The 25,329-nt window shown below is 44.6% G+C and overlaps 1 protein-coding gene across 3 annotated transcripts in view; it reads left to right on the top strand.

Annotated features, from left to right (window-relative positions):
* inpp5a (inositol polyphosphate-5-phosphatase A) overlaps positions 1-25,329 on the top strand; it is a 206,406-nt gene that overhangs the window by 165,615 nt on the left and 15,462 nt on the right. For all 3 annotated transcript variants that reach the window (XM_080782480.1, XM_080782479.1, XM_080782481.1), the window contains 2 exons: positions 252-326; positions 12,625-12,698. In XM_080782480.1, the coding sequence (XP_080638606.1) occupies positions 252-326; positions 12,625-12,698 (149 nt within the window). The remainder of the gene's footprint in view (positions 1-251; positions 327-12,624; positions 12,699-25,329) is intronic.

Genomic DNA, 25,329 nt, shown 5'->3' with positions numbered 1-25,329 from the left:
AGTCCATTTTGTTGAAATACATATTCGCGGGGAAAAGCACTCTGCCATATTAAATCAGCTGGGCTTCTTACAGGTGGTTTCAGTGTGAATAGGCTCGACGCCGCAACGAGACACGTGTAGAATTAACAGCGCTCAGTCGCAGTCGCCGTGGTGCAGTTCAGTTCATTAGCGCTCTAATTACAAAGTGCAGTTCACATTAGTATATCTATTAATCAGAGCACGGTTCCCCCCCCCCCCCCTCTCTGTTTTAGGTTGTTCTTCAACTTGAAAAGAAGCTTTTTAATTATGTCAACCAGGACGTTTTCCGGGAAAACAATGGGACCTCGGTAAGTCACCCCACTGTTTCATAAACCATATAACGCATTCATCCAATTCCCATCATAATATCTCCCCCCTCCCACCCCGGTTTCCTTTTATTTATTACTTTGTTTAATATCTTTTATCGACTTTCTCTCTGAGCTTCCGTTGAGCCCACTCACAACGGCCTGCCGGCACTCGCCACATTTCAGTTCAACACACGTGAATGACACGCAACTAATGAAGTGAACCAACACTATTTAGTTGCAATTTGATTTGACGGCTCTTTGATAGCATGTGTTACTGCAAAGGTAGAACAATTGTTGCACAAACATACACACACACACACACACACACACAAGAAATGGGATTTGTCGAGCTTGATTTACTGTAGTTGCGCGACGTGTTGTGAGCTTGTAGATCAGCTATGTTTGGTGTTGGTATAACTCAGGCTTTACAGTAGGGACCGGAGGCGTGGACGGACGGACGCACTCCTATCTCCTTGTCCTAACACACACTCTTCTTGTTGTCCCAGCCTGAGGGGTCAAATGTCTTTGGAGCGCCTCTTAAATGAGTCGCGAGTGTGGATGAGGTTAGTGTTTAAGTGCCTGCGCTGGAATACACACCTGATACACACTTCCACTTTTATAAGGCTGTATATTACTGTAAGTGGCTCGAAGATAAGAGCTTGTTAAATGAAGGACACGTGTGCGCACGCACACAAACATGCACACACGCAAACAAACGTGCGTGTGTGCGCGCACACACACACACACACACACACACACACACACACACACACACACACACACAGCACACACACACACACACACACACACACACACACACACACACACACACACACACACACACACATACACCAATCATAATGCATACAGGATTGTTTGTATGGCCATTGATTTTGGAAAGAGAGCATGTTTATCTCTCGGAAAAAAGGACAATTGTAGGTAATGTTTTCTATACCCTCTGTGTTTATCCTGTGGTTGTGGCAAACCGAGAAAATGTCTATAAAGACTGGAAGGGGGAGGGGGGGCATTCTAGGGAAATGTATAAGTGATTAATGTCTAGCTTTGTTGCCGTGAGATCTAGCTTCATATTAGGGAGTAACGCAAATAAAACAATTTCCCCATTACACAAATAACAACACTGGAGCTGGTACAGTACATTCAAATTAGCTAATGGAGAATGCTGAGTGAAATTATGCTCCTCATCTTATGAAATACCATGGAAATATTTACCACTTTTATTAGGAAAGCTGCGTAGGAGAAAAAAACACTGTTCTTCTCACACATGTCAAGGACCCCAAAATGTACATTTATCATTTGCTTAAAGCTGCTATAAGCAATAATATGTCACATTTTTAATTACCTTTTAGTTTTTAAGTTTGTTTTTTGGGGTAATTCAGACAGCCAGCAATAGGTAAAACGCTTCCAAAAATATTTTGTCTCTGTGACACATCTAGGGGCCGCACTCTGCATTCAAAGATTTTCCTAGAAAGTTTGTCATTGGTCAATTTGCCTGTCTACTTCTTTCCTGATTGGTCATTGTGACCGGGTCTTTTTTTTTTTTCGACCAATGCCAAAGCTTCTAGGAACATCTTTGAATGCAGATTGTGGCCACTATGTGTCACAGAGACTACATTTTTATGGGAGCGTTTTACTCATTGCTGTCTGTCATGGCTGTCTGAATAGCAGTCCCCATCAGAAAATATATTTTGTGCCAGGGACCCCTAACCTCCCACGGGGCAGCACACCTAAACCTAACCGTAACCCATGTCTAACCAATGACTAGTCTAAACTAAGTATGCACCCCTTCTGATCCCAGGCAGCGTTTTTGGCTATATTCAGCTTGCCAATAACTAAAGAACGGAACATCGCGGTGGCAAAATATTTTTCCAAATAACAGTAGAGACTCTCTTTTGAGATATTTGGTTTACCTGCTATAGTGTCGACCCCTTACCCCTGTGTCGGATCGTTGGTTAGACTGGCATATTCTCCGATACCGATATGACAAATAAGGGCTGTATCGGGACTAATGTCGGGATATCGCTACCTGGTAGTATAATGCAGGGGTTTTCAACCTCTGGAAATGAATTAAGACGACATGAAGAGGCATGGCCAAAGCATTTTCTGGGGGTCCCCAGCCAAAAACATTGAGAACCCCTGGTATAATGAGTCAACTCATTTAGCTGGGGAGCCACTATAAGGAACCTGTGCAGTCCATTACAATTGGTGGACAAATAGTGGAGGTAGTAGACACTTTTAAATACTTAGGCACATATATTGACAGCAAACTCAATTTCAGTGAAAATACTGACCAGATTTTTAAAACCTGTAACCAACACCTCCACCTACTACGCAAGCTCAACTCCTTCAGAGTGAGCAAGCATATTATGGAAACAGTCTATAAAAACCTGATAGAGGGAATCTTGACTTTTAACATGGCAATGTGGTTTGGCAATCTAAATGTAAAAGGAAGAAGCAAGCTGCAGCGAATAGTAAACCTAGCCTCAAAAATAATTGGGAAAAGACAGCAACAATTAGGCTGTATCTACAAGGAGGTACTTCGTAAAAAAGCTATCAAGATAGCAAACGACCCCTCTCATCCACTCTGCAGGGAGTTCGAACTACTTCCCTCTGGTAGACGGTACAAAGTACCAAGAGCTAACCGTAACATTTTTTTAAATTCTTTCATACCAAATGCCATTAAGGCACTAAATGATACCATGTCTCGCTAGATTTGTTTGTTTTTCCAATGTATCTGCCACTGTTGTCCTGCACTTTTTTGCCATGTGAAAATAATTGTGTTAAGTGTTGTTGCTGTTGTTGTAACCGTTTGTTTTTTACTGTTTGAGACCGAAGATGAATTTCCACACGTGGACAATAAATGAAACAAACAAACAAAAAAACGAACCCCCTTCCTCCAAGGACCCCCCCCAGAGCCCACTTTGAGAACCACTTCTGTACTGTAGTGTGTAGGTACATCAGTTGCTTATACTGTGGAAAGGTTCCAGAGGCATACTCCTTCCATCTACCTATCTTTTTTCCCTCCCTCTCTCTCCCTCCTCCCTCTCCCCCCCACCCCCCCCCTCCTCCCTCTCTCCCCCACCCCCCCTCCTCCCTCACCGAGCCAGGCAAGATGGATGACATAATGGGGGTATCAGAGATAATCTGATGGTCATGGTCTAGTTAAACACACCGTGTTATGATCCTTATAAAACAAACTACCTTTCCAAAAGGATAAATGTCCCCTCCCTCCTCTCCCCTACTCTTCCACTGGGCCACGGAGGGGAAGAGAAGAGAGAGAGAGAGAGAGAGAGAGAGAGAGAGAAAATCCATTGCATCCTTCATCAACTACTAGACTTGTACCGGCTTGACAGAAATTTAATTCGAGGCAGCTCTTGAAAATAATTATTGTATTTTGAGAGGAGTAATCATTGGCTGGGACATGATTGAATGTGTCCATGCCTATTGACTTTTGCTATGATTAATAGGTTTGTTTAGTCGATATTCCCATCGAAATTGTATAATTAATTATCCCCCGCGCTGTCACACCGGGACGATGGAGAGCCCTGATGAGTATTTGGGAAGATTAAATTTTCCGGGGGTGCTCCTGGATGTCGCGGGGGCCACCGGGAGGGAGGGAGGTGTGTGTGTGTGTGTGTGTGGGTGCTTGCTGCTCCTGTGTAGTGATGGGAGGTACAAAGAGTGGGAGGGGGCAAGGAGTCTGTCTGGACATGCGTGTGTTTTGCGTGCACACGTGTGCGTGTCTGTGTGTATGTGTTGTGCTGCATCAGTGTCGGGGGAATCTACTGTTCTCTCCCACTGCCCACTTGTGCTCACACACACACGAGCATGCACATGCACACACACACACACAGACACACACACACCCCTTTAGGCTCATCGCATCCTGTGTGCCATTGATTTTGTTTCAGTATCTCTTTATTGTGACTTTATCAGCGCGGTGCCGGCAGATGGGAGAGCGGCCGTGGCGGGCGGGAGGGTGTGTGTGTTTGGGGGTGAGGGTGTGTGTGGGGAGGGGGTGGGGGGGGGGGGGGGGAGTGATGAACCTCGCTGTCTGGCCTCGCTCCTCCTTGTCATGCTCGCGGCGTCGCCCGCGAACATTACTCACAGCCACAGGACTTTTTAAAGATGAGGAGGAGATAGATAGATAGATAAATAAATAAAATGGCAAGCGACCGCCGCTCCAGCTCCAAACTTCCTTCATATTTTACCTGTCAAGGGCTCTTAAGTGGTAATACAGCGGTCCATGCTAAATAAAACCTGACCTTACGGGGATATATAAACCCCGAAGCCGGGCTGAACAGGGGGTCTCTTGGTTTCGACCGCTGCTATTCCGAAATGGCTTTGCTGGACTTTTATAGGTATTGACTGACCACCTCTTGTATCTCTCTGCCTGTGAGATGTAGTCTAATTCACTGTGATGTGGCTGGTTTTAATTTGCCTCCACTGACGCATGTATGCCTCTTGTTAGTCGTGTGTTTGAGTTGGATTAAAAGGTATATTCAGTCATTTCACTTAATTCAAATATCACTTTTTTGTTTCTTTTTTTGTGATAATCCTCCCTACTATAGAGTGTGCTGACCATATAATTAGTTCCTCCCTATCCCCTGTGGATGAGAGAGCCTAAATCCAATCAGGATAGAGGGGGCCTTCCTCCAATCAGAATCGAGCAGGGCGGGCCTTGGTGCGCATGGTGTTGGCCTGTTGCGTTGACCACTGTAGAGCGTGTGCATATCTTCAAATCACTTAATTTAACTCGTTTAGTGGAAGTTTTCCATCGTCAAAGTAACTTCACTGCCGCAGTTTTTCCACTAGCCTTTGAAGAATCACCCGGTTGTGAAGGTATACCTCCATTTCACGATAGTCTCCCATTAAAATAACGTGGTCGCTTTCCCTAGTGTCGGGTAATATAATATTCCACCAGCGTCGTCGATAACGACAGAGAAACACGGCGACCCGTATCTCAATGCAATAGGATTGCATTGAGACTCTTATTTCCCAGCAGCCCTGAGACGCGAGCGTCAGTGGTTTTGTTTTGGTCATGTGATCCAAACGTGTAACGTATCCCAGTGTGTCTTGGAAGTTATCAAAGTTGGCGAATAAAACTAATCACGTTCGGCATGGAAAGAGGTCTTTATCAATTAGTACGGGAAAGTCGGGTTCAGCAGTCAAATTAAAAGTAGGCAGGTATATTTAAAAAACTATATATATACTGTATATATTAGGGCTGTCAAATCATTAAAATTAATCACAGCTTCAAAATGAATGAATTAAGCAATATTACACGAGAGGGTGTGGTTTAACGTGATAATTGCCACGACAGTGATGCGGTCAGGAACGAGACGTAGTCGAGTTCCGCAAGCATCACTGCAATATCGAGTGTAATATTGCAATTATTCAACAGTTACCCTTAAAACTAAGAAAGTGTGTGTGTGTGTGTGTGGAAGTCTTCTGTTTTGCTTGGCCTTCTGCCCCCCCCCCCACACACACACACACACCCTTGCAGACAGTGACAGTTTATCGCTTTTCCGCACAAAATAATGAAGATCTCGTAAAAAATAAGAAAAAATATGGCCACCGCAATGAAAGCCAAGTGCAAGGTGTAAAAATCAAATTAAATGACCTCTCACCCCGGCGTTTATTGATGGCTTTTAATGGCAGCAGGTGTTGTCACCGGGGATATTTGACAAGGCGTAAATCAACTCACAATTACTGGCAGTGGACAAGCTTTGCGGCAACTTGAGGTGTGTGTGTGGGGGGGGGGGGGGGGGAGAAGAAGTCAAGATTTGGAACTCCTGAAAAGGTTTTTTTTTCTTTTTTTTTTTTTTTACCACCACACTTCTTCATCTCCCCCCCGCCCCCATCTTGTCTGTGATATAAGCTGTACCAGTCGCTGATCCAGCCCACTATACCACTACCAAGGTCATTTCTTGGCAGACAAACTACGCCTGGCTTTATAACACCACAAGGCCTTGAACCAATATGTGTGTGTGTGTGTGTGTGTGTGTGTGTGTGTGTGTGTGTTCCCCTCCAACCCCCCTCCCCTCCTTCATGCTGACCTACCAGACCAGCAAATCATTATGCTTAATTGACCCAGGATGAAATGTAGTGTGAAATTTCTGCCCGCAGGGTTTTCCAGTCACATAAATGAATTACTCAACATTCATTTAAGACACACACACATACGCACACGCGCACACACACACACACACACACACACACACACGCCTACCTCATGGAAGCGCATGGTTCACCGTCGCTCGCCAACAGTTCAAGTGGCTCATCTGCTGCCACTTGAAAGCTGTCACACACTCAGTGTGATGCGAGGTGATTTTTAGCCCCGGCGCAAACAAACGCGACTGTGAACACGGCGCACGTATACCTAACATGGCCAACCACACACACACACACACACACACACACACACACACACACACACACACACACACACACACACACACACACACACACACACACACACATGCATGCAGGTAAACAAACACACTGCAAATGATCATGGATCATGGAAAAGCTTCGGCGCATCAGTTTATTCATGCAACATCGCTCAACGTTTCTGCAGGCCAGTAAATAAGCATGGCTTTAATTCTAAAGTTTTAATTCATTAATGTCGTGATTAAACAATCGTGTTCCAGATCTCCCTGCCGTGGTTCCACTAACCTTTGAAGAGCCACTGAGTTGCTTGTCATGAAAATCCACTTTAAAGCGGTGTAATCGCTTGTCCTATAGTGTTAATATAAAAACGCGGATTAAACAATGAAAACATACGTCGTGTAACTCGCGAAACGGGAGGGAAAGTGTTCTACAATCGATCACACCGTGTAACTCATGTTCAGGAGTCAAAGTGTTTTAACATTACATTCAGTGAGGAGAATCTGTTAACCCATTCTGAACGGGAACCCGTTTTGGTGTTAGCATCATGTTATGCTTTAGCTGTTGAAAAATAGCAGATCTACAAGCTCATAGCGCGCCACCGAGTGGCGCGCTACGAGCTTGTAGGTCTGCTATTTTTTTTAAATCGAAGAACGACTGACATTTTTTTTTATCTGATCTCAGGTCAGGATGGGTTAATCAGACCAGTGTGTTGTCCAGTGGAAACATCGTATGAATCTGATCTCAGGTCAGAATCTGTTAATGCTGCATGCATCGTCGCATTGCAAATGCTCTGCGTTTTGACGCAGGCGTTGCATGAGTTCCTTTGGCGCCGCTCAATGCACGCGTGGGATCAAGCCGAGGAACCCCATATTTTAGAAGGTTCATTGTAAAGATTTCATAATGAAGACATTTCATCGGTGAATCAAATCTCCAATGACAATTCATACTCAACATTTAGGGATGTCCCGATCACTTTTTAAAACTCCCGATCCGGTTCCGATCATTTGATTTTGAGTATCTGCGGATACCGATTCACAATAGTACAACATCCGAAATCACAGACCATATCCAGTTTAATATCATGATATGGATATAATATTGATACTATAAGGATGTCCCGATCACGTTATTTTTCTCCTTATCCGATTCCGATCATTTGAAAATGATGCGATCGGCCCCCGATTTCCAATCACGTGATCGGATCGGGACAACCCTACTAACATTCAATAAAAGTATACTCTCATCACATTTCAACATCAGGAAAGCCTTTGCTTGAAAACCTACATAGTTTGCCTCAACATAAATCCAACGCAGATTAACATTAATCCTGTACGTTACACACACATGTCTTGTAGTAAAGAGCTGTTCATCTGGTCTCTCATTCTACAGTTTTAATGAAGCTCAATGATGAAATGTTTATTTTTAGGCCAAAGTACAAAGCATCACAAAAGAGACGACTGGGCCTGCTGAACGTTTTACTTGCGCAGGTAAAAATTTGCAAAATGCAAGGAGCAGGGTCAGTAGACCCAGAACTCATGGCAAAAGGACTGATAACAGCTCGTCTCAGAATAGTTATCCTACTTATTATTGTGAGTACCCAAAGCATGCAATTTCTAGAAATGTCCTGAAGAATATGTGAGTGTACACAACAGATTAAATAAAGGCTTCGTTAAAGGTCTCTCTCTGTCTCTCTCTCTGTCTCTCTCTCTCCCTCTCTCTCTCTCTCTCTCTCGCACACATGCACGCACAGAGAGAGAACACTCATACATACTCACTCACACATGTCCAGATATTATGGGATGTTGTACTACGGCAGTGAGATAGGTTGTACAGTGGAGCGTGGGGGACCGGGGGGTGCATCTCCCCTGCTCTCCATTCCTCATCCACAGTGTGTGAGCCTCTCCGGTGACCCCCGGCTGTGTGAGTTTGATAGATGCGCCACATCTGCCCTCCTGAACCACCGAGACTCTGTCTGGGTGAGCGAGAGAGAGAGAGCCCCCTCCTCTCTCTCTCCGCCCGGAAAGTAATGGCCACTGTTCTACACCACTGGCACATGTGCACACGCACGCACGTGCATGCCCGCGCGCACACACTTATACACTCAGAGCACTGGTTTTCAACCAGTGGTCCGGGGACCACCAGTGGTCCTTGAGGGGGGTTCCAGGTGGTCTTGAGTGTAAAATGAAACCAAATACGGGTCCATTTGTTTTCATTTTACACTCAAGAGTTACATTATTGTTAAACATCTGCTTTCCTTATAGTTTAACATAATTAGAGAATGTAGAAGAATTGTTATTTTGATCAACGTCTGCCAAATTATGTGCTAAAATATTCTTTAGTTTTGGGTCTGAGAGGCTGAATCTCATCAGATGGTGGTCCGTAACTCAGATGCAGAATAAATAATGGGCCTTGATATGAAAAGATAACTAACGTAGAGGAACAGAAGTAAAACCCATGCACACACGTTTACGCACACTTTCGCTTCCCAATTCCCATACATTCTACTTTCTTAGGTACGTACCTATGTATGTATGTATGCATACATTTATCTCCACACAATAATTGTCCTCGCACCGCTTGTATGTAGTGGTGGAAAGTCACTAAGTACATTTACTTTAAATACAATTTTTAGGTATTTGTACTTTACTTGAATATGTCACATTTTCCAATTATAACCAATTCAGCCCTATACACATTTTGGCCATTTGAAAATAGCCGATCTACAAATTTGCCAATATACACATTTTTGTATACAGTTGAAAACTTGAAATCAGACATTTTGCATTATTGAGTACTTTTTGACGCCAATACTTTTGTGCTTTTCCTCGAGTATACATTTAGAATTCTGGAATTTTACTTACAGAGCATTTCTACATTGCATTATTGATACTTTTACTTATAGGTATATTCAGTGATTTAACTTAATTCAAATATAATTTTATTTTGTATATATATAATCCTCCCTACTATAGTGTGCTGACCATATAAGGAGTTCCTCCCTGTCCCCATGACACCCTGAGCGCACAGGACGGAGTTCTCCGTCCTTTCAATTAGTATCGCCCAGCGCTCAAGACGGAGATTGATCAAAAAGACGGAGATTATTGATATCAAAACGCAGGCTGGGAGCGTCTGTTGCGCAACACTTAATGTTATTTTCCGGTGGGACGTCATCGAAAATGTTCCCCCCATTTTTGCTGATGAGATCGAAAATCTTAAAACTATACTAATAACTAATATACTAAATAACTCTTGATCTAAATAATTCCGTCCAATTCTAAGAAAAGATTGTGTTAGACGGCCCACCGCGGTCCCGTCGCTAGTCGCGTTAGAATTAATCATACCTCCCGTTGTTGCCGATCGCCTCGAGAGTGTTTTGGCTACATCAAGCTACTTCAGCCACATCCGGGATAACACCTGGTCCGTTGCTAAATGTGCTCCGCTGCTGTAAATCGCTGGGCGCTTTAATGGATTAAATAACCCCGGGCGTTCGGTGTGTTAACCCCTGGGGTCAAAAAAACCTTAGTTTTCGTTTTTGGCTAGGGTTAGCCAGCCTTCATCCAAACAGGATGAGAGGGGCCTAACTCCAATCATGATCGAGTGGGGGTGTGCCTTGGTGCGCGTGCTGTTGGCCTGTTGCGTGAGTGTCTGCATGTGCACATCTTGTTACCGGGCGGACCGGGCGGTTTTCCAAATCACTGAATGCTCCTTTAAGTAAAACATTTGATTACACTTTGTCCACTCATGCTTGTATGCAGAGCAGAACAGATATCCGTCCGTACTCTTACTCCACGGCTTGCAAACATAAAGGTGTCAAGAGGAGCATGGATAGATTACAGTAGTCGTCCACCGCAGATGAAACATTGTAGTTTCAACCACCCCCCTCCCTCCACGCCTCCGCAGTGTCCCGGGCCCAGTGTTATCCATGTACGCGCTGTCGTTTCCACTAGATGTTTCATTATGTACCCGTCAGTGGGGCGCTTCGTGTAATACACCAATGTAACGTCATTAACGTCGAGGCCCCGGCTCTGTATACCAGCACCCATCACGCTCGCACGGTCGACGTTAAGGTCTTCATCGGGGCGTAGTAAACGTTGCCTCGTGTTTTTTGAAGTGCGGTCTTATAATAATCGTCGCCTCGTGTTTTTGAAGTGCGTTCTTAAACGCGAGGCTCAATTTGGCACTAAACGAACAAATGTGTCCCGGTCGGCTCCAGCGTATAAAGGACGGAAAGAAGGGACGGGCCGAGAGAATGGCGTCCGTGGTGGTCCAGGGAAAGGAAAGGAAACGTGTGCACGGCTGTCAGTCGCTCAGAGAGGCAGTCATGCAGGTGGAGCCTGCTATACCTGTTCATCTCCCACATAATTAATGTGTACAAGAAGCTGCTAATTGCACTTTTCACTAATGATTTATGGGTTTTCGGGGAAAAGGGGGGTGGGGGGGATTGGGGGGTGTGTGTGTGTGTGTGTACACACACACACACTAGTGAGCGAGTACAGCTGTGTGAGGAGACATGATTGATGAAGAGATTGTAGATCCCCTGTCAGTATGGAGAGATGGAACCCCAGTAGGACTGGACTAGAGGGACATATTAACACACACACACACACACACACACACACGCACGCGCAAAGGTGGTCAGTCCCCTATAAATGTGCTGGTCAGTCAGTGGTACATTGTTTTTTCACTCGCTCATCTCTCTTGAACATTCCCTCTCAAATCTCTCTCGCTCTCTCTCTCTCTCTCTCTCTCTCTCTCTCTGTCTCTCTCTGTCTCTCGCTCTGTCCCTCGCACATAATGATTAATGACATTTGATAGGTTTTTATTAGAAGCCTGGGTTGTGTGTCATTTGGGAGTATCATCTCCTTGTCTCCTGTCTCTCTCTACACGGTACCTGTCAATTAAGGCAGAAACACCTGGGGGGGGGAATAACTACTGTGCACGAGAATACTACGCACACATGTCCTTATGGTGGTGCCGGCCCACGGCAGAATAACCTAACTGGTAGTCTTCAAAAGACACAAAAATAAAATAAACCAATGTTTTGGCAGGGACATAACTCAGATTAGAACCACGTTTTTCTTGAGATCTCTTGTGATTAGTTAATGACTATCTCAGGCTAGCGGTTTCTGATTGTTTAATAATGTTAATGTTTAATCTCCGTTATCAAGACCATGAAATGGAGCCAGTGTGGACATTGTCCCGATGTCACGTTTGGCGTCTTGTCCGACTTCTAACCCTGACCCTAACCCCAGTCTTAACCGGCCATGCAAGTAAACATAAAGCCAAGTTGTTGTTTAGCGCTGTTTTCGCGCCGTTTTCGCTTCAGCGGCAGTCATTTCACTTTCTGCATTTCCGGTAGGTATAGGCGAGTATGTGGAAATGTCCATATTTCCTCCATTGCATGGTCCTGATGAGAACATACTGGTGATTATCAGTTGATAACATTTGAAGCAGGTGCTCAGGCACCATCTTTATGTGTGTGACTGTCATTGTGTTCTGTATAACCTGTAGAAGGTGTATAGTTACCTGACGAAACGCTGGTCCCACAATAACATAGCGTCACTTTGGCTACCGGTGTCTACGGCCACCTTCTTGTCTCTTGAAGACTTTTTTTAAGGAAATATAACTATGAACAAAAAATAAAAACATCTGTCTACTTACTCCACCTCCAGATAAAAGCACCAAAGAGTATATAAGTAACGACCAAAGAGTAAGAAGCCATAACACTCTGGAGTCTGGACTTAGCCTCCAGCCTTAGCCAGCACTGCAGCAGTGACTCACATACAGTAAATCCTTCCTTCCGCTCTTTAATAACCATTTTAATCATACAAACTGTTTATTTATACCTCTTTCTATTTTCTTTTCCCCTTGCCCTCTCTCCCCATAGCTTTTAGAATATGACAAGGAGCTGTCGGTGTTCAAGGAGCGGCTGTATGAGCTGGAGATCTCATTCCCGCCCAGGTATGGAACGGTGTCCACGCACACACACACACACACACGTACTGTACACACATGGACGGACGCACACACATACATACACACGTACACACACACACACACACACACACACACACACACACACACACACACACACACACACACACACCCTGGACCTGAATGGAAACAAGACTGTGATATCTTTTTAGATTAAGTGTATGACTGACACTGTACTCTGTACTGTTTACATTTCTGACTAATAAAGTATTGAATCAATCAATCAAAAACACGCACGACAGACAGACAGACAAGTTTCTATCAACCACAGCATGTGATTTGTAGTAACATAATATTTGATTTGTCTTGATTTGGCTGTTTTTTTGTGTCCATACCTCAAGAGACCTGCTAGTATGGGCAATTTTAACTCGATTGTTAGTTATAGTGTTCTACTAATAATTCTGTTCAAGAGCTGTGGTTTGCTGTGTGGGCAGCAGTGGCTCAGGGGGTCGAGTGGCCGGTACAGAGTCCGGATGGGAACCACAAGGTTTCCAGTTCAATGCCACGCCCCGCCCCCCGTGTTTGGTGTTGAAGTGTCCTTGAGTAATTGTTCAAACAAACTGCGAGCCTGTTTATCTGCTATTTTTGAATAGCGCTAAACGCAAAAATATATAAAAAGACTTTCCCAGGTTTTAATTAGTTTGGAACTGGCCTCATATATACTCCATTGTACGATGAATAGTGAAAACAGCTTATCTAAAAGCTCAACACATCGTTGCGTTTCTAGATCTGCTATTTGGGAAAACTGAAATGGTGGAAAGTTTCCGCCTATATTTTGCCAAAAAAATAAGGACACCGATTTGAAGGTTTTTTAATGTGTGCGTGGCACCAGTCAAATACAAAAGCACACAGGAGGTATTATAATGATACATCATGACTGAATGCCATGATTTCTTGGCCCACGTCGCGCGACATAATGTTTTATATCATTCAGTCTGATCTCAATGACCGGTTAAATAACACAAAGGCTCATTATCACAGCTGGTGGTAAAAGAGCAGCAGGATTTGTTGGTTGTCGGATGTTTAGTATGATTGGACGCAATCCCAAACTGTGTGTGTGTGTGTGTGTGTGTGTGTGTGTGTGTGTGTGTGTGTGTGTGTGTGTGTGTGTGTGAGAGACGTGTGTATGTGTGTGGCCCGCATTGATATTCATTGCTAGTGCAACATGGGGGAGAGATTGCAGCATGCATGCAGGCGGGCTCGGCTCGGCTCTGCTCTCCTCTTCCTCAAACAAATGCATTTGCAATTAGCCCTTTTCAGCAGAGAGGGAGGGCAAACACACGGCCTGCGTGGAAATATGTTTCGGGAGCAGCGCGTTAATGGCGCTTGACCTTTGCCGCCGGTTGTGACTCAATCAGTGCAGATAATGAAACGCTGTAATCAAACAATAATTACTTGATAAACTGCTCCAGTGGCAGGCGCAGGGCAGCGGGGGACTTCAGTGTGTGTGTGTGTGTGTGTGTGTGTGTGTGTGTGTGTGTGTTTTACTTGTGCGAGAGTTTGAGATTAAGCTATCACATGGGTTTGCACGAGTACATGAGTGCATGCGCATACATATGTACCTGAATATTGGCGTGTATGTATGCGTGCATCCATGTTTCTGTGCCCGTCTCCCGTCTTGTCTCGAGTTTGGAGGATGCGTACGCGGTGTGATGTGTGCCCATAGTACAATGTTGAGTGTTCATTTATCCATTTGTGACATAATTATTTACACAACATTCAATGGTTAAAAATGAGGGATAGGATAGGATAGTGTGTGCACGGTAAAATCTTCACTGTTGTGTCAAATTAAGTGTGTGTGTGTGTCAGTCAAGGGTTCCGCCAGTTCCTGCTTTTAAATGACTCCGTATCTTAATCACGGAGCCCATTTACATCACTTTGCATAAGTGACAGGTGGATTTATTGTCCCTCTTACACCGGCTGACTCTTTGCACCTTATCTATCCATATAATACTGAATCATCTCGTCCGCAAAGGGCGGGAATGGATGCTCCCGGTGTGGAAGGAATACAAAATGATTTTCACCCACTTGGACGAGATGATGAATCAAAGAGGTGCGACCTGGGGAACAGCGTATGAAATTTGATTTGATCTACTGTGTGTGTGCGCTACAAGCCCCATCATTGTCAGCCGTGAATGGGTAGCAATGGCCTAGTTAAACTTAAACAGCCCCCATCCTCCTCCCACTGTTCACACACACACACACGCGCACTCACACACGCATGCACGCACAACACTTACACACTCATCCCCCTCCCCCTGTCAAGTCTGCCTTGTGCACCATGAGCAATCAAGCCCTCAATGATTGTTCTCCGTCACATAGCTGACTCTGGACCAGCCCCTCGCCATCTGTGAGGTTATTACTCTTTTAAACGCAGGCCATCAGTGCTCTCCGTGTACACACGTGCACAGTCGCATGCATGTGCACACACACACACACACACACACACACACACACACACACACACACACACACACACACACCTATACACAGACACACACACACACACACACACACACACACACACACACTGCTCCCTTTTGTCCAATCTATAAATCAATAGCAGTCACCAGCATTTAATTTGCAAGTTAATTTGATGTGTTGTCCAATAGAGGAGCAGGACGTTGTCACAACAACAGACAGGCAGCCGAGGATGAACATCATGGTGTTATATAAGACGCAACGATCGGCTGATGTGTAATAGCTTCATTACACGTTTAAAGTCCTCAGAGGTGAATCAGTGCATCTCTCCTTGATTCTCACCACATGAACCCTGGCATCCTCAAATATTCTGGGCATGTCATCATATAGGTGAACGTTTGACAAAAAACTGCTGGTCCACAAAGCGTGACACATGGTGAGCTTGCTTAGTTAGCGGCTAATTGTACGTATAGATTTAGTGTATATAGGGGGAAAAGGACGAGGCCAGGTACAGATCCATGCGGAACCGTGGTCAACAAAGTATATGGGGGTTCATGCATGTGGTTTAACCCATTCTGGACGGGAACCCCTTTTGGTGTTTTTATTATGTTATACTTTAGCTATAGAAAATTAGCAGATCTACAAGCTCGTAGCACTACGAGCTTGTAGATCTGCTAATTTTGAAAAATAGTGAAAATGTGTGCAAATTATTGAATATATATTAATTCACAGTGAACATTTTTAACTCAAACGTTTGCTTCTGCCATGGGAGGGTCCCTGGAACAAAATATTTTGAGATTGTGGTCCGCGGCCAATTACATATAATTCTGGGGGTCCTTGACATGAAATAGTTTGAGAACGACTGACATAGAAACATAGTGATTTTTTAGAAAACTGTCTAATTTAGGAATAAAGACTTTTTTTTAGAATCGTCCTCGGGTCTAAGTGGGGTAATAGGTTTCCATTTTCTCTGGGGTTTGCTGTTCAGGTGGGTGCAATAAAGCAGTTGAAGCATTGGTAGAAAGAGGCGTGTGATGTGTTTGTGTGGCGAGAGAAAAATCCCGGGTTTCAGGTTTGGGAAGTACAGCCGCTTCTGTCTTCCCCCTGCAGTGAACACATATGTGCATACATGTATACATTTGTTCCCCCTTGCGCCGTCTTTGCGTTCAAAGAATGTGCTACAAGCTGTAAATTCACATCGCTTTCCTTCAAGACATCGTCCGTCAAAGTTGGCCGTGACATGTCTAAGCACTCGGGCACCGGGGTGTGGAATTTGGCCGTGCCCCGTCACAGTTGGACTTGGAGCCAGTCGGCTGCCGTGCACTGATAGGCCGCGGGGCGACCACTAAACACACACACACACACACACACACACACACACACACACACACACACACACACACACACAGGACCTCATGAGTTTTATAGTATGGGAGAGTCTATTAATCAGAAACTGGTCATTTACTGGCATATAGCTGCTCCATCATGGTTTATCCAAAAGCAACATCAAGCTCTTATGTGATACTTAGAGCAGCCATTAGGTCATTATATCCTTTGCATATATGGCTGCCGCAGGTCCGCTGGGCTGGGAATAACGCTACGGCATGCCGTGCATTACGGTACTTTTGATTTCATATCAGAAATAACACAACTACGGTAATATCCCCCTAAAACATACTAAGAGACGGTAGTAACTTATTCATATATTGTGATTGATTTAGGGGGAAAGCTTTTAGTAGTGCTCTGATCTGATTTCTTGACTCTCGTTCTTCTTTTGTTGGGAGATCGATGCAACAATTGAATCGGGGGCCGCGGCTTGGCGAGGGAAATGCAGTGGACAATGAGGGGGGGGGGATTCTAGAGCAATGTATTCCCTCTTTAACCTGGTTACTGGGAACGGGCTTTGAGGGAGATTTTGAGCGACATGCGGCCCAGCTATAGCGGCACAACTTCATCAAGCGTACAACTCATAAGTTCACCGAAGAGGGGAAAGGGGGGGAAGCATAGGGAGATGCTGGAAGAGGAAGGGAAAAAAGGTACTACGGTCCTGTGCACCCACTGTTGGAAAACGTAACCAAATGGAGCTGTTGCATTTGTACATTCTCTGGAAGTTACACATGGATAAGTTGACGCTGGAGGGCTTTACTCATGTGTCGGAGTTAAATTGACACTCGTGATTTCCCCGATGCGTTTCTCAAGCCGCGACACAAAGGGAGGCAAAGCAAAGATTGGAGAAGGCTCTGTTACAGTCTCCACAGCTAGTGTGTCCTGCTAGCAGGCAGCACTCAGTTGGATCTTAACCATTTTCACTTTAATCCTGCTGTTGGCAGCATAAACCGGCAAATTCCTACCATTCCGGCACTCTGCTGTGTATCCAAAACAGATAAATAATTGCATGTAGACAGCAATACGCTAAAGTCATCACCGTGCTAACAGAAACAAAAAATAGAAACCTTATTCATGAAAGATCCGAAAAGAATGATGTTGTTTTGGATGGATATCCATGAGCAGGTGGACTGTTGTTTTCTTTTCAGTCCCCCCCCCCCCCCCTGTGTGTATTTATCTGTGTATGTGTGTTTGAGCAGAGAGAAAGATGGGAGCACACGGCTCCAGTTCCATGTGTCTGTTTGCCAAGTCTAGACTTTGTAAAAACGGAGGAGAGAGGAGAGAGTCCCGAGGCGGTCAGAGGGTGAAACTAAACTGAGATAGGAGTGAAAGTGATGAAACAGTTGTCTCTCCACCGTCTGGTGTTTGACGGGAAGCCAGAGGCTGCCACCTCGGGACCAACCTTTAGCAAGTTAGCATACATTTTCCAAAGGTGGCGGGTCTATGAGGATGGGCGGAAGAGTGACTTCCCCTCTGGGAAAATGCCACAACATTCACACGTCCAGTGTTCTAGGAGGGCAGGGAGGGAGGGAGGGGGGTAGGTAGGGGTAGAGAAAAGAATCTTCAGGAAAAGGATTGTGTCAGGCGGAATGACTGCATACTTTGAAAGACAGGAAAATAGCATTTGGTCAGATGTCTCAAATGGCTAGGTGCCAATTTCTCAATTTGCACAATACATCTTGAGAACTAATACCTGCTGGCTGGCTCTGAAGGCCGACGCTGCAACATCGAAACTACACAACTTGAGTTGCAAATTGTTTTTTTATTATATTAGTTTTTATTTGGTTTTGAACCAAACATGAACTTGAGCACATAAATAATACATATAGAGTTGCAAATTGTTGAGGTTAATTTATATGTTGACTGTTACACAAAACATTTAAAACACATCAACAATACCACAACAATTTTTGCTGTCTGTAGACCAAGTGGTTCCCAAACTTTTTCATGTCAATGAAAAACAAATGACCCCCATCAGAAAAGATATGCAAGGGAATTTTTACAGCTCTAGCAGTGATTCAACTATTTTTTGAAGGACCCCCCCAGTTTGATATGCAACAGGCTATGGACCCCCATTTAATGGCATTTCTATCTCTGAGACCCCAATTTATATTGTAAAATCAATGTTAATTTAACTCTGAGGCCCCCTTTCCACCGGTTGGTTCCCAATGGGAACCGGTTCAGTTATTTTTGGTTCTTAGTCCAGCTCCAAAATTGGAACGTTAATTATGAAACCAACTATCATTTAGCTGGTGACCCCCTGGAACTCCCTTAAGGACCCCTGGGGGTCCCCGGACCCCACTTTGGGAACCACTGCTGTAGACGACTATTATCACATCATATATTCGACTGTATTCACATCATAAAAAAGTTTCACACGTTAACGCCGGCATGCAACAAAGGTCAAACAAAGAACACTTTTCTTTATTTGAGGGTCACAGGTAAGGTCACCCAGCACCGTAACACACAGACAACAGACAGAACCACAGACACGTTAGACATGCCCGTGTCAAGGACCGGACCAGTGAGAGTTGTAGACTTTCTTTCCTGTGTACCATCTTCTTTCCTTTCCTTCTTTCCTTTCCGGTGTACTATCTTCTTTCCTTTCCTTCCCTTCCTGTACCATCTTCTTTCCCGCAAAGGACTCGTTTCTTTTTTTTTAAAGATTTGTTTTTGGCTTTTATGCCTTTTATTGATTGTTATACAGTGAAGACGGACAGGAAAGAGAGAGAGAGAGAGAGAAGGGGAGAGACACGCAGCAAAGGTTGTCATGAACGGGACGCGAACACGTGACACACTGTCAAGCCAGAGCCTATATGTGGTGGCATGCGCCTGGACCGCTAGGCCAGTTATTTTGCGTGTGTGTAGTAAACACACACGCAGTTTTGGTATGGAATGAAAATAATATAATAATTAGGCCTGCATCGCTTTGGGTAAAACACTGAATTATGAAAAGGACCGCAATGGGGAAAAAGCCTGCCGCTGGCTTCCATTTGTTGAAGAGAGATACATTTTCAAATGATAGTTATTATGCGTAATTACATCGCTTTGGCTAAAACGCTGAATCCCGCTGATAGGCTATGTACATAACGGGCATTCATAACTACAGCCATTAATATAGCCTATCGCATAGGATTGTACAAATTGTACAAATGGACACTGACGGGTCCATTTCGTTCCATTTGTACACTCAGAGTTAAATTAACATTGATTTTTTTTGTGGCTTTCGCTTTTATTTAATATTTTTTATAGAGAGACAGACAGTAGGCTGACAGCAAATGGGGGAGAGAGATGGGGGAGTGACATGCAGTAAAGGCCGTCGGGATCGGGAGTCGAGCCCGCGGCACAGTGCCAGACTCGGCCAAGGTGCCTGGACCGCTGAGTCACGGCCCAGGCCTAACATTGATTTTACAATATAAATTAGAGTCCCAGCGATAGAAATGCCAATAAATGGGGAACCGTAGCCTAATTCAGGTCAAACTGGGGGTCCTTGAAATTAAACTGGTTGAGAATCACTGCTGTTGCCGTAAAAGTCTTCTCTTATGGGGGGTCCTTGGGGGGGCGGCGGTGGTTCAGGGGTAGAGTGCCTGGATGCCTGGATTGCCAGTTCAAACCCGGGCTCCCCCAGAGTTACTGTCAAAGTTTCCTTGAGCAAGACACTGAACCCCTAATTGCTCCCGATGTGCTAGTTGGTGCCTTGCATGGTTTCCGCTGTCATAGGTGTATGAATGTGTGTGAATGGGTGAATGTAATGCACAATTTCTGTAAAGAGCCTTGGATAAAGGCGCTATATAAAATGCACCATTTATTTGGCGTATATTTTCTAATGGGGGTGTCCATTTGGGGGTCCTTGACATGAAAAGGTTTGGGAACAACTGATGTAGAAACGAATGCTTCGCTTCTTTCCCTGCAACAACAATCAGTGCTGGAGTTTTGTGTATGAAGCATGAATGCTCGTGTTTTGTGGAATGCATCTCTGCATTCAATAGTGGATCTCACACACACACACACACACACACACACACACACACACACACACACACACACACACACACACACACACACACACACATGCCATGCCACAGAATCAATTAACCTGGCCTTCAATATCCATACTTGCAGGCCGCAAGGAGTATATTTTACTATTTTCCATTGAGTCAATTGTAGTGAATACAGCCTTCACTCCTTGAAGGGACACCCACTCACACTTCCACACTTTTCTGTGCCCGCAAGGCACACCAATGGGCACGTCAACATTCTCAAAAATAAGATACAGGGTCAGTTGATCTTGTAGATCGGTTATTTTCCCTATGAATACAGACTTGAGATTTTGACTGCACATTGGTTGGCCCAATTGGCCACAAATGTGACCGAATACAGTGGTTTGAGACACAAGTATAGGCTGGTAATTTTTTAGTTTTTTACATGTTCTGAAACTACAGAATGTAAGCTTTCATATGATGTATTGTTCATTGAAATTGGAACATATTCGGTGGAGGAATGTTCACACCCCCAAAATATGCAAAGAACTTAAAAACAGAGGCATGTAATTGTAACCATTTAATCACTCTGAAATGACTATCTGTTGGAATAAAAACTTCTTCTTTAACATTCCAACTGTGTTAATGTGGCTAAAAAAAAGAAGAAAAAAAGACATCAAATGTATTTTGGTAAATATTGTGGAGTTCCATTAGCGCCGACTTGTGTCTGAAACCATTGAGACTTAATGTGAAGACCACTCGAGCACACAGGAAGCTAACGCTCATAGGAAGCTGCTCTCTGTGCCGTTAGAAGTGTGTGTGCAATGAAGACAATCCTCGGTCTGAGCAACACCACTGAGAGTGATGTCACCCTGTGTGTATGGGTATGAGTACATGCCAGCTCTATGCCACCACTGTATGTGGCGTTCTACACATGAGGAGACCTCTTGTTCTCCTCGCTGTTAGCGCTTACCCTGCACTGGAGCGGAGGAGGCGCGTGACTCCATTTATGGAGTACCACAGATGTCCTTTTAATGACGGCCGTTTTTTCGTCAAAGCACTGCATTGGAGAGCCACGTCGTCGTCCCGCTGTGACTGTGCCGGCGCGCTCGGCTCGGAGTCGGGGGGGGGGGGGGGGGTAATAATAACACACCGAACAGCTGAAGGGAAACATTGTTTTACAGCCACAGGCGTATCCATCATCCTAACTGCTGGTGAGCCCATGGAAATGATGAGGGCCCATTGTGGCTGTAATAGCCGAAGATTGCCCACTGCCATGTGTCTTTGCCTCTTTCCCTGAGATGACACTGGTGAGAAGGAGTGCTTTGTTAGATAAGACACCCTTGTGTGAAGAGAGGATTAAGTGGAATTCCTCTTGGGTCTCCATGTCTTCATTTAAACATGGCCACTGGCCAGGGGGTTTTGATTTGGTTTGTGCTTTTTGCCTTTATTCAGTCAGTTAACTTAACCCGGAGGCTGTGTTCAAAACGGACCACTCCTGCAAACTCGATCCGATACAGAAGGACGGACGAAAACTTAACTTCTAGAAGACAATCATCATATAAATAGAGTGCAGAGAGAAGTGTTATTTATCTCCAAGGGTGTGCAAAAGGCTAGCTATAACGGTGAACTAACGTTAACCTTTGGCATTCAATCTATTTGTATTCTACTGTACCAATGTTGTGCCTATGAGACCCCCCCAAACCTGCACGCCCAAGCAAACATTTAACTGTATATCGACAGCTCTTGGCTGATCTCTGTGCATCAACGATGCATATGTGTGTATGCGCATTTATGCCTGCGTGTTCTTTCTCTTGACGTGCATGCATACATGTACTGTATGTGCGTGCACACACGTGGTGCACAACATGCCATTCTTGAGTGTTTTGCCAAGCCTCCCCTGACGACGGCAAACAAACAATCGCTTTGGAGGCAGCAAGTCGCTCGAAACTCGCCGTCAGTTCCTGACGTTTTGTTTCAGCCAATCCCAGTGCAGCGACAGCCGTGATTACCGCATCCCATGATCCTCTGGGGGGACCCTTGACCTCCTGTCATTGATAACTGTGTGTAACTCTTATCTCGGGCTTCCTGCCCTGCCTATATTTCTAAGTTTATATTGCCCTCATCAAATACTGCGCCACTCAATAGGGCCACTGTTTGGCTTGTCACTTATTTGTTATTATGTAGAACAAGAAGGTAATAGCTTTTGGTCATGGAGATAGGAGAATGTGTCACAATGGGGACTTGGGTCAACAGTGAGGCAGTGTGGGATAGAGGTTAGCAGTCTGACCTGTTGCTGCGTCACGGGGTCAACTGTTAAATCACTTTTTAAAACGCATTACAGATAGGCAGGAAAAGGTCTGGAGTGCTGAGAAGTTCAAAGGTGCTCTATATTGTAGGAAAAGAAAAGATTTAAAAGGCTTTAATAACACATTGAGACCTGACTAAATCATACGTTTTCTCACCCTATACACTTTCTAGAAAAACGTATGTTGATATGTCAGTGGTTCTCAATCCCGTGGACCCCCAGAAGCAAAGATGTTACTTGTCACTTTTCTTAGGAATATAAACAATAGAAGTGCATGTTAAAACAGAACTACAACGTAATTACAGATTTTTTTTTATTCGCCACTCCTTTCCATGCCGTATTGGAAGGCAGCATTCAGGAGAATTTCTTTTTTTACCTTAAGTCTCCTGAACTTGAACGCAGCATTTTGCGTTTAACAAATTTGTTTTTGAAATCCATGTCGTACACACCGCATCTCCACTAGCTAAAGAGTCCTGGGTTGCGCCCTGACAATAGCCGATTTGCTATTTTCGCTATTTTTGTCCAAAAGTGGCCTCTTGCGGCCTGTAAGCAGGCCCTACTATGATGCTGTGTTGGGCTCACCGGTCACCAGGGCAAGACAAACAAGCAGCACTGACAAGCCAGGGGAGCTGACAGTGGCCGGAACACGATGTGAGTGATGTGTCAGCAGCCAAGTCAAACATTAAACTCCAAACCAGGCGTGAATGAATGGGCTCTTGGTGGGTGCTATAGTATAGAAGAGTCCTATATGGAGCAGTGAAGATGATGGGGGGGGGGGGGCAGAGATTAAAATAGGGTGAATTTTGCATCCCAAAACGTAGTTTATAGTTAAGGGACGCAATAAAACAATGACCTCTGCATCCACAGAATGCACTACTGTAGGCCTACTGTTTTTTATTCTATTTTATTTTGTTATAATAATCATTTCTTCTTCTGTTTTCTACATGAATATAACCACATAACATGAAAGGAGGAGCGAGGTGAATTTAAGTGGGACTCATAAAATGTCCCTGGGACTCATCTAAAAGACCATCCCTGCATCCCGGGACTCAATACATTGGATACCTATTTACATCACTGATGTGGTGCCACTGGAATCATGGAATGGGTTGTTGCCCCACGGAAATGACTAAATATAATCCTGGTTTTATGGACAGACAAAGTTCATCCGATCAGTTCTGATCACTTATTATATTAACCCATTTAGGACTGAGGCCGATTCTAATATTCTGTATTAAAAAATGGTGTAAAAACTAATATTTATTCCAAAATGCCCAAAATGGTATGTTGCTATATATACTGTACTGTGCATCAAGAACCCCAAAAGGGGTTCCCGTCCTGAAGGGTAAAAAAAAAAACCCACCTAGACTCTATTTTAACTTCTGTTCTGTTTCTACTGTTGCGCTTTGTGACTTTGGTGAAGAAAAGTGCTATACGAATGTACATGTATCTATTAATATCATCATCACTTCTATATCAGCCGGTTTGTAATGTAATTGAAGCGACAAGGTGTATGCATGTTTGCTTATGCATGTTCTGTGTGTGTTGCTAACATTGGAAGTAAGCCCCCCCACCCCGTCCCTCACCCCACCGCCACACAGGTGGACAATTGTTGCCATTATCAGGCCTGTCCATTAATTAGTGTAATTAGTCTTGCTGCGGGCAATAAGGGCCAGATAGGAGCTGACGGCCTCCAGCCCTCACGCCCACTCGGCCACGTTTACCTTCCGCGATAAGTTTGTGAGCTCGCTAATCGGACACATTAATCACTTTGGCCCCAGCGCGCCGCTCTGGCTGTTTGCCGTTGCATTAAGACTGTTATCTCTATTGGAGCCATTGGAGGGTGTGGTAATATTGAGGAGAAACAACCTGTATACCTTTACCTGCACATGTACAACCGCAGAATTGCCCTTTAATGGCCATTGTGGAGTGCTGTTAATCAGCTTTTACAATGGGCGATCCTGTCAACAGATATGACTGAATTGTGTGTGTGTGTGTGTGTGTGTGTGTGTGTGTGTGTGTGTGTGTGTGTGCACTCAAAGTGAGTCTCTTATCAGACTTGAGTTCATTGTCTGAAAGAGGTGAGATTGGGGGAACTAACCTGATTTCTCTGTTTTTTTCCTCTTTAACATCAAACTGACCCCAACCTTGTTAGTCAATAAAGCCATTACATTCTCACGTTGGGCTCTCTCTGTATGACGGGCGGGGCACCTCATCAATGGGCTCTTTAAGGAGCATGGGAACCGTCCCTTTGAGCCAGGGGAGCACATCCAGGCCACCCTGAAGACCCACCAAACCAACGGCACCCTGCTTGCTCTACTTTCCTCTTTTTTCCCCCCCTGACTTTCCATCCTCTGTCTGATCCTGCTTTATCCCCTCTCTCTCTCTCTCTGTGTCACTCACTTTCTCTCTCTCTCGCTCGCTCTCCATATCTCGGTTTCACTTTCATTCTTCATCCTCTCCTTTATCCCTGGGATCACTTCTTCTTTGAGCTCTTTGATTA

The sequence above is a fragment of the Protomyctophum bolini genome (assembly GCF_963924005.1).
Source record: "Protomyctophum bolini genome assembly, chromosome: 14".
Taxonomy (NCBI): Eukaryota; Metazoa; Chordata; class Actinopteri; order Myctophiformes; family Myctophidae; genus Protomyctophum; species Protomyctophum bolini.
This window is presented reverse-complemented; position numbering and strand designations above follow the sequence as displayed.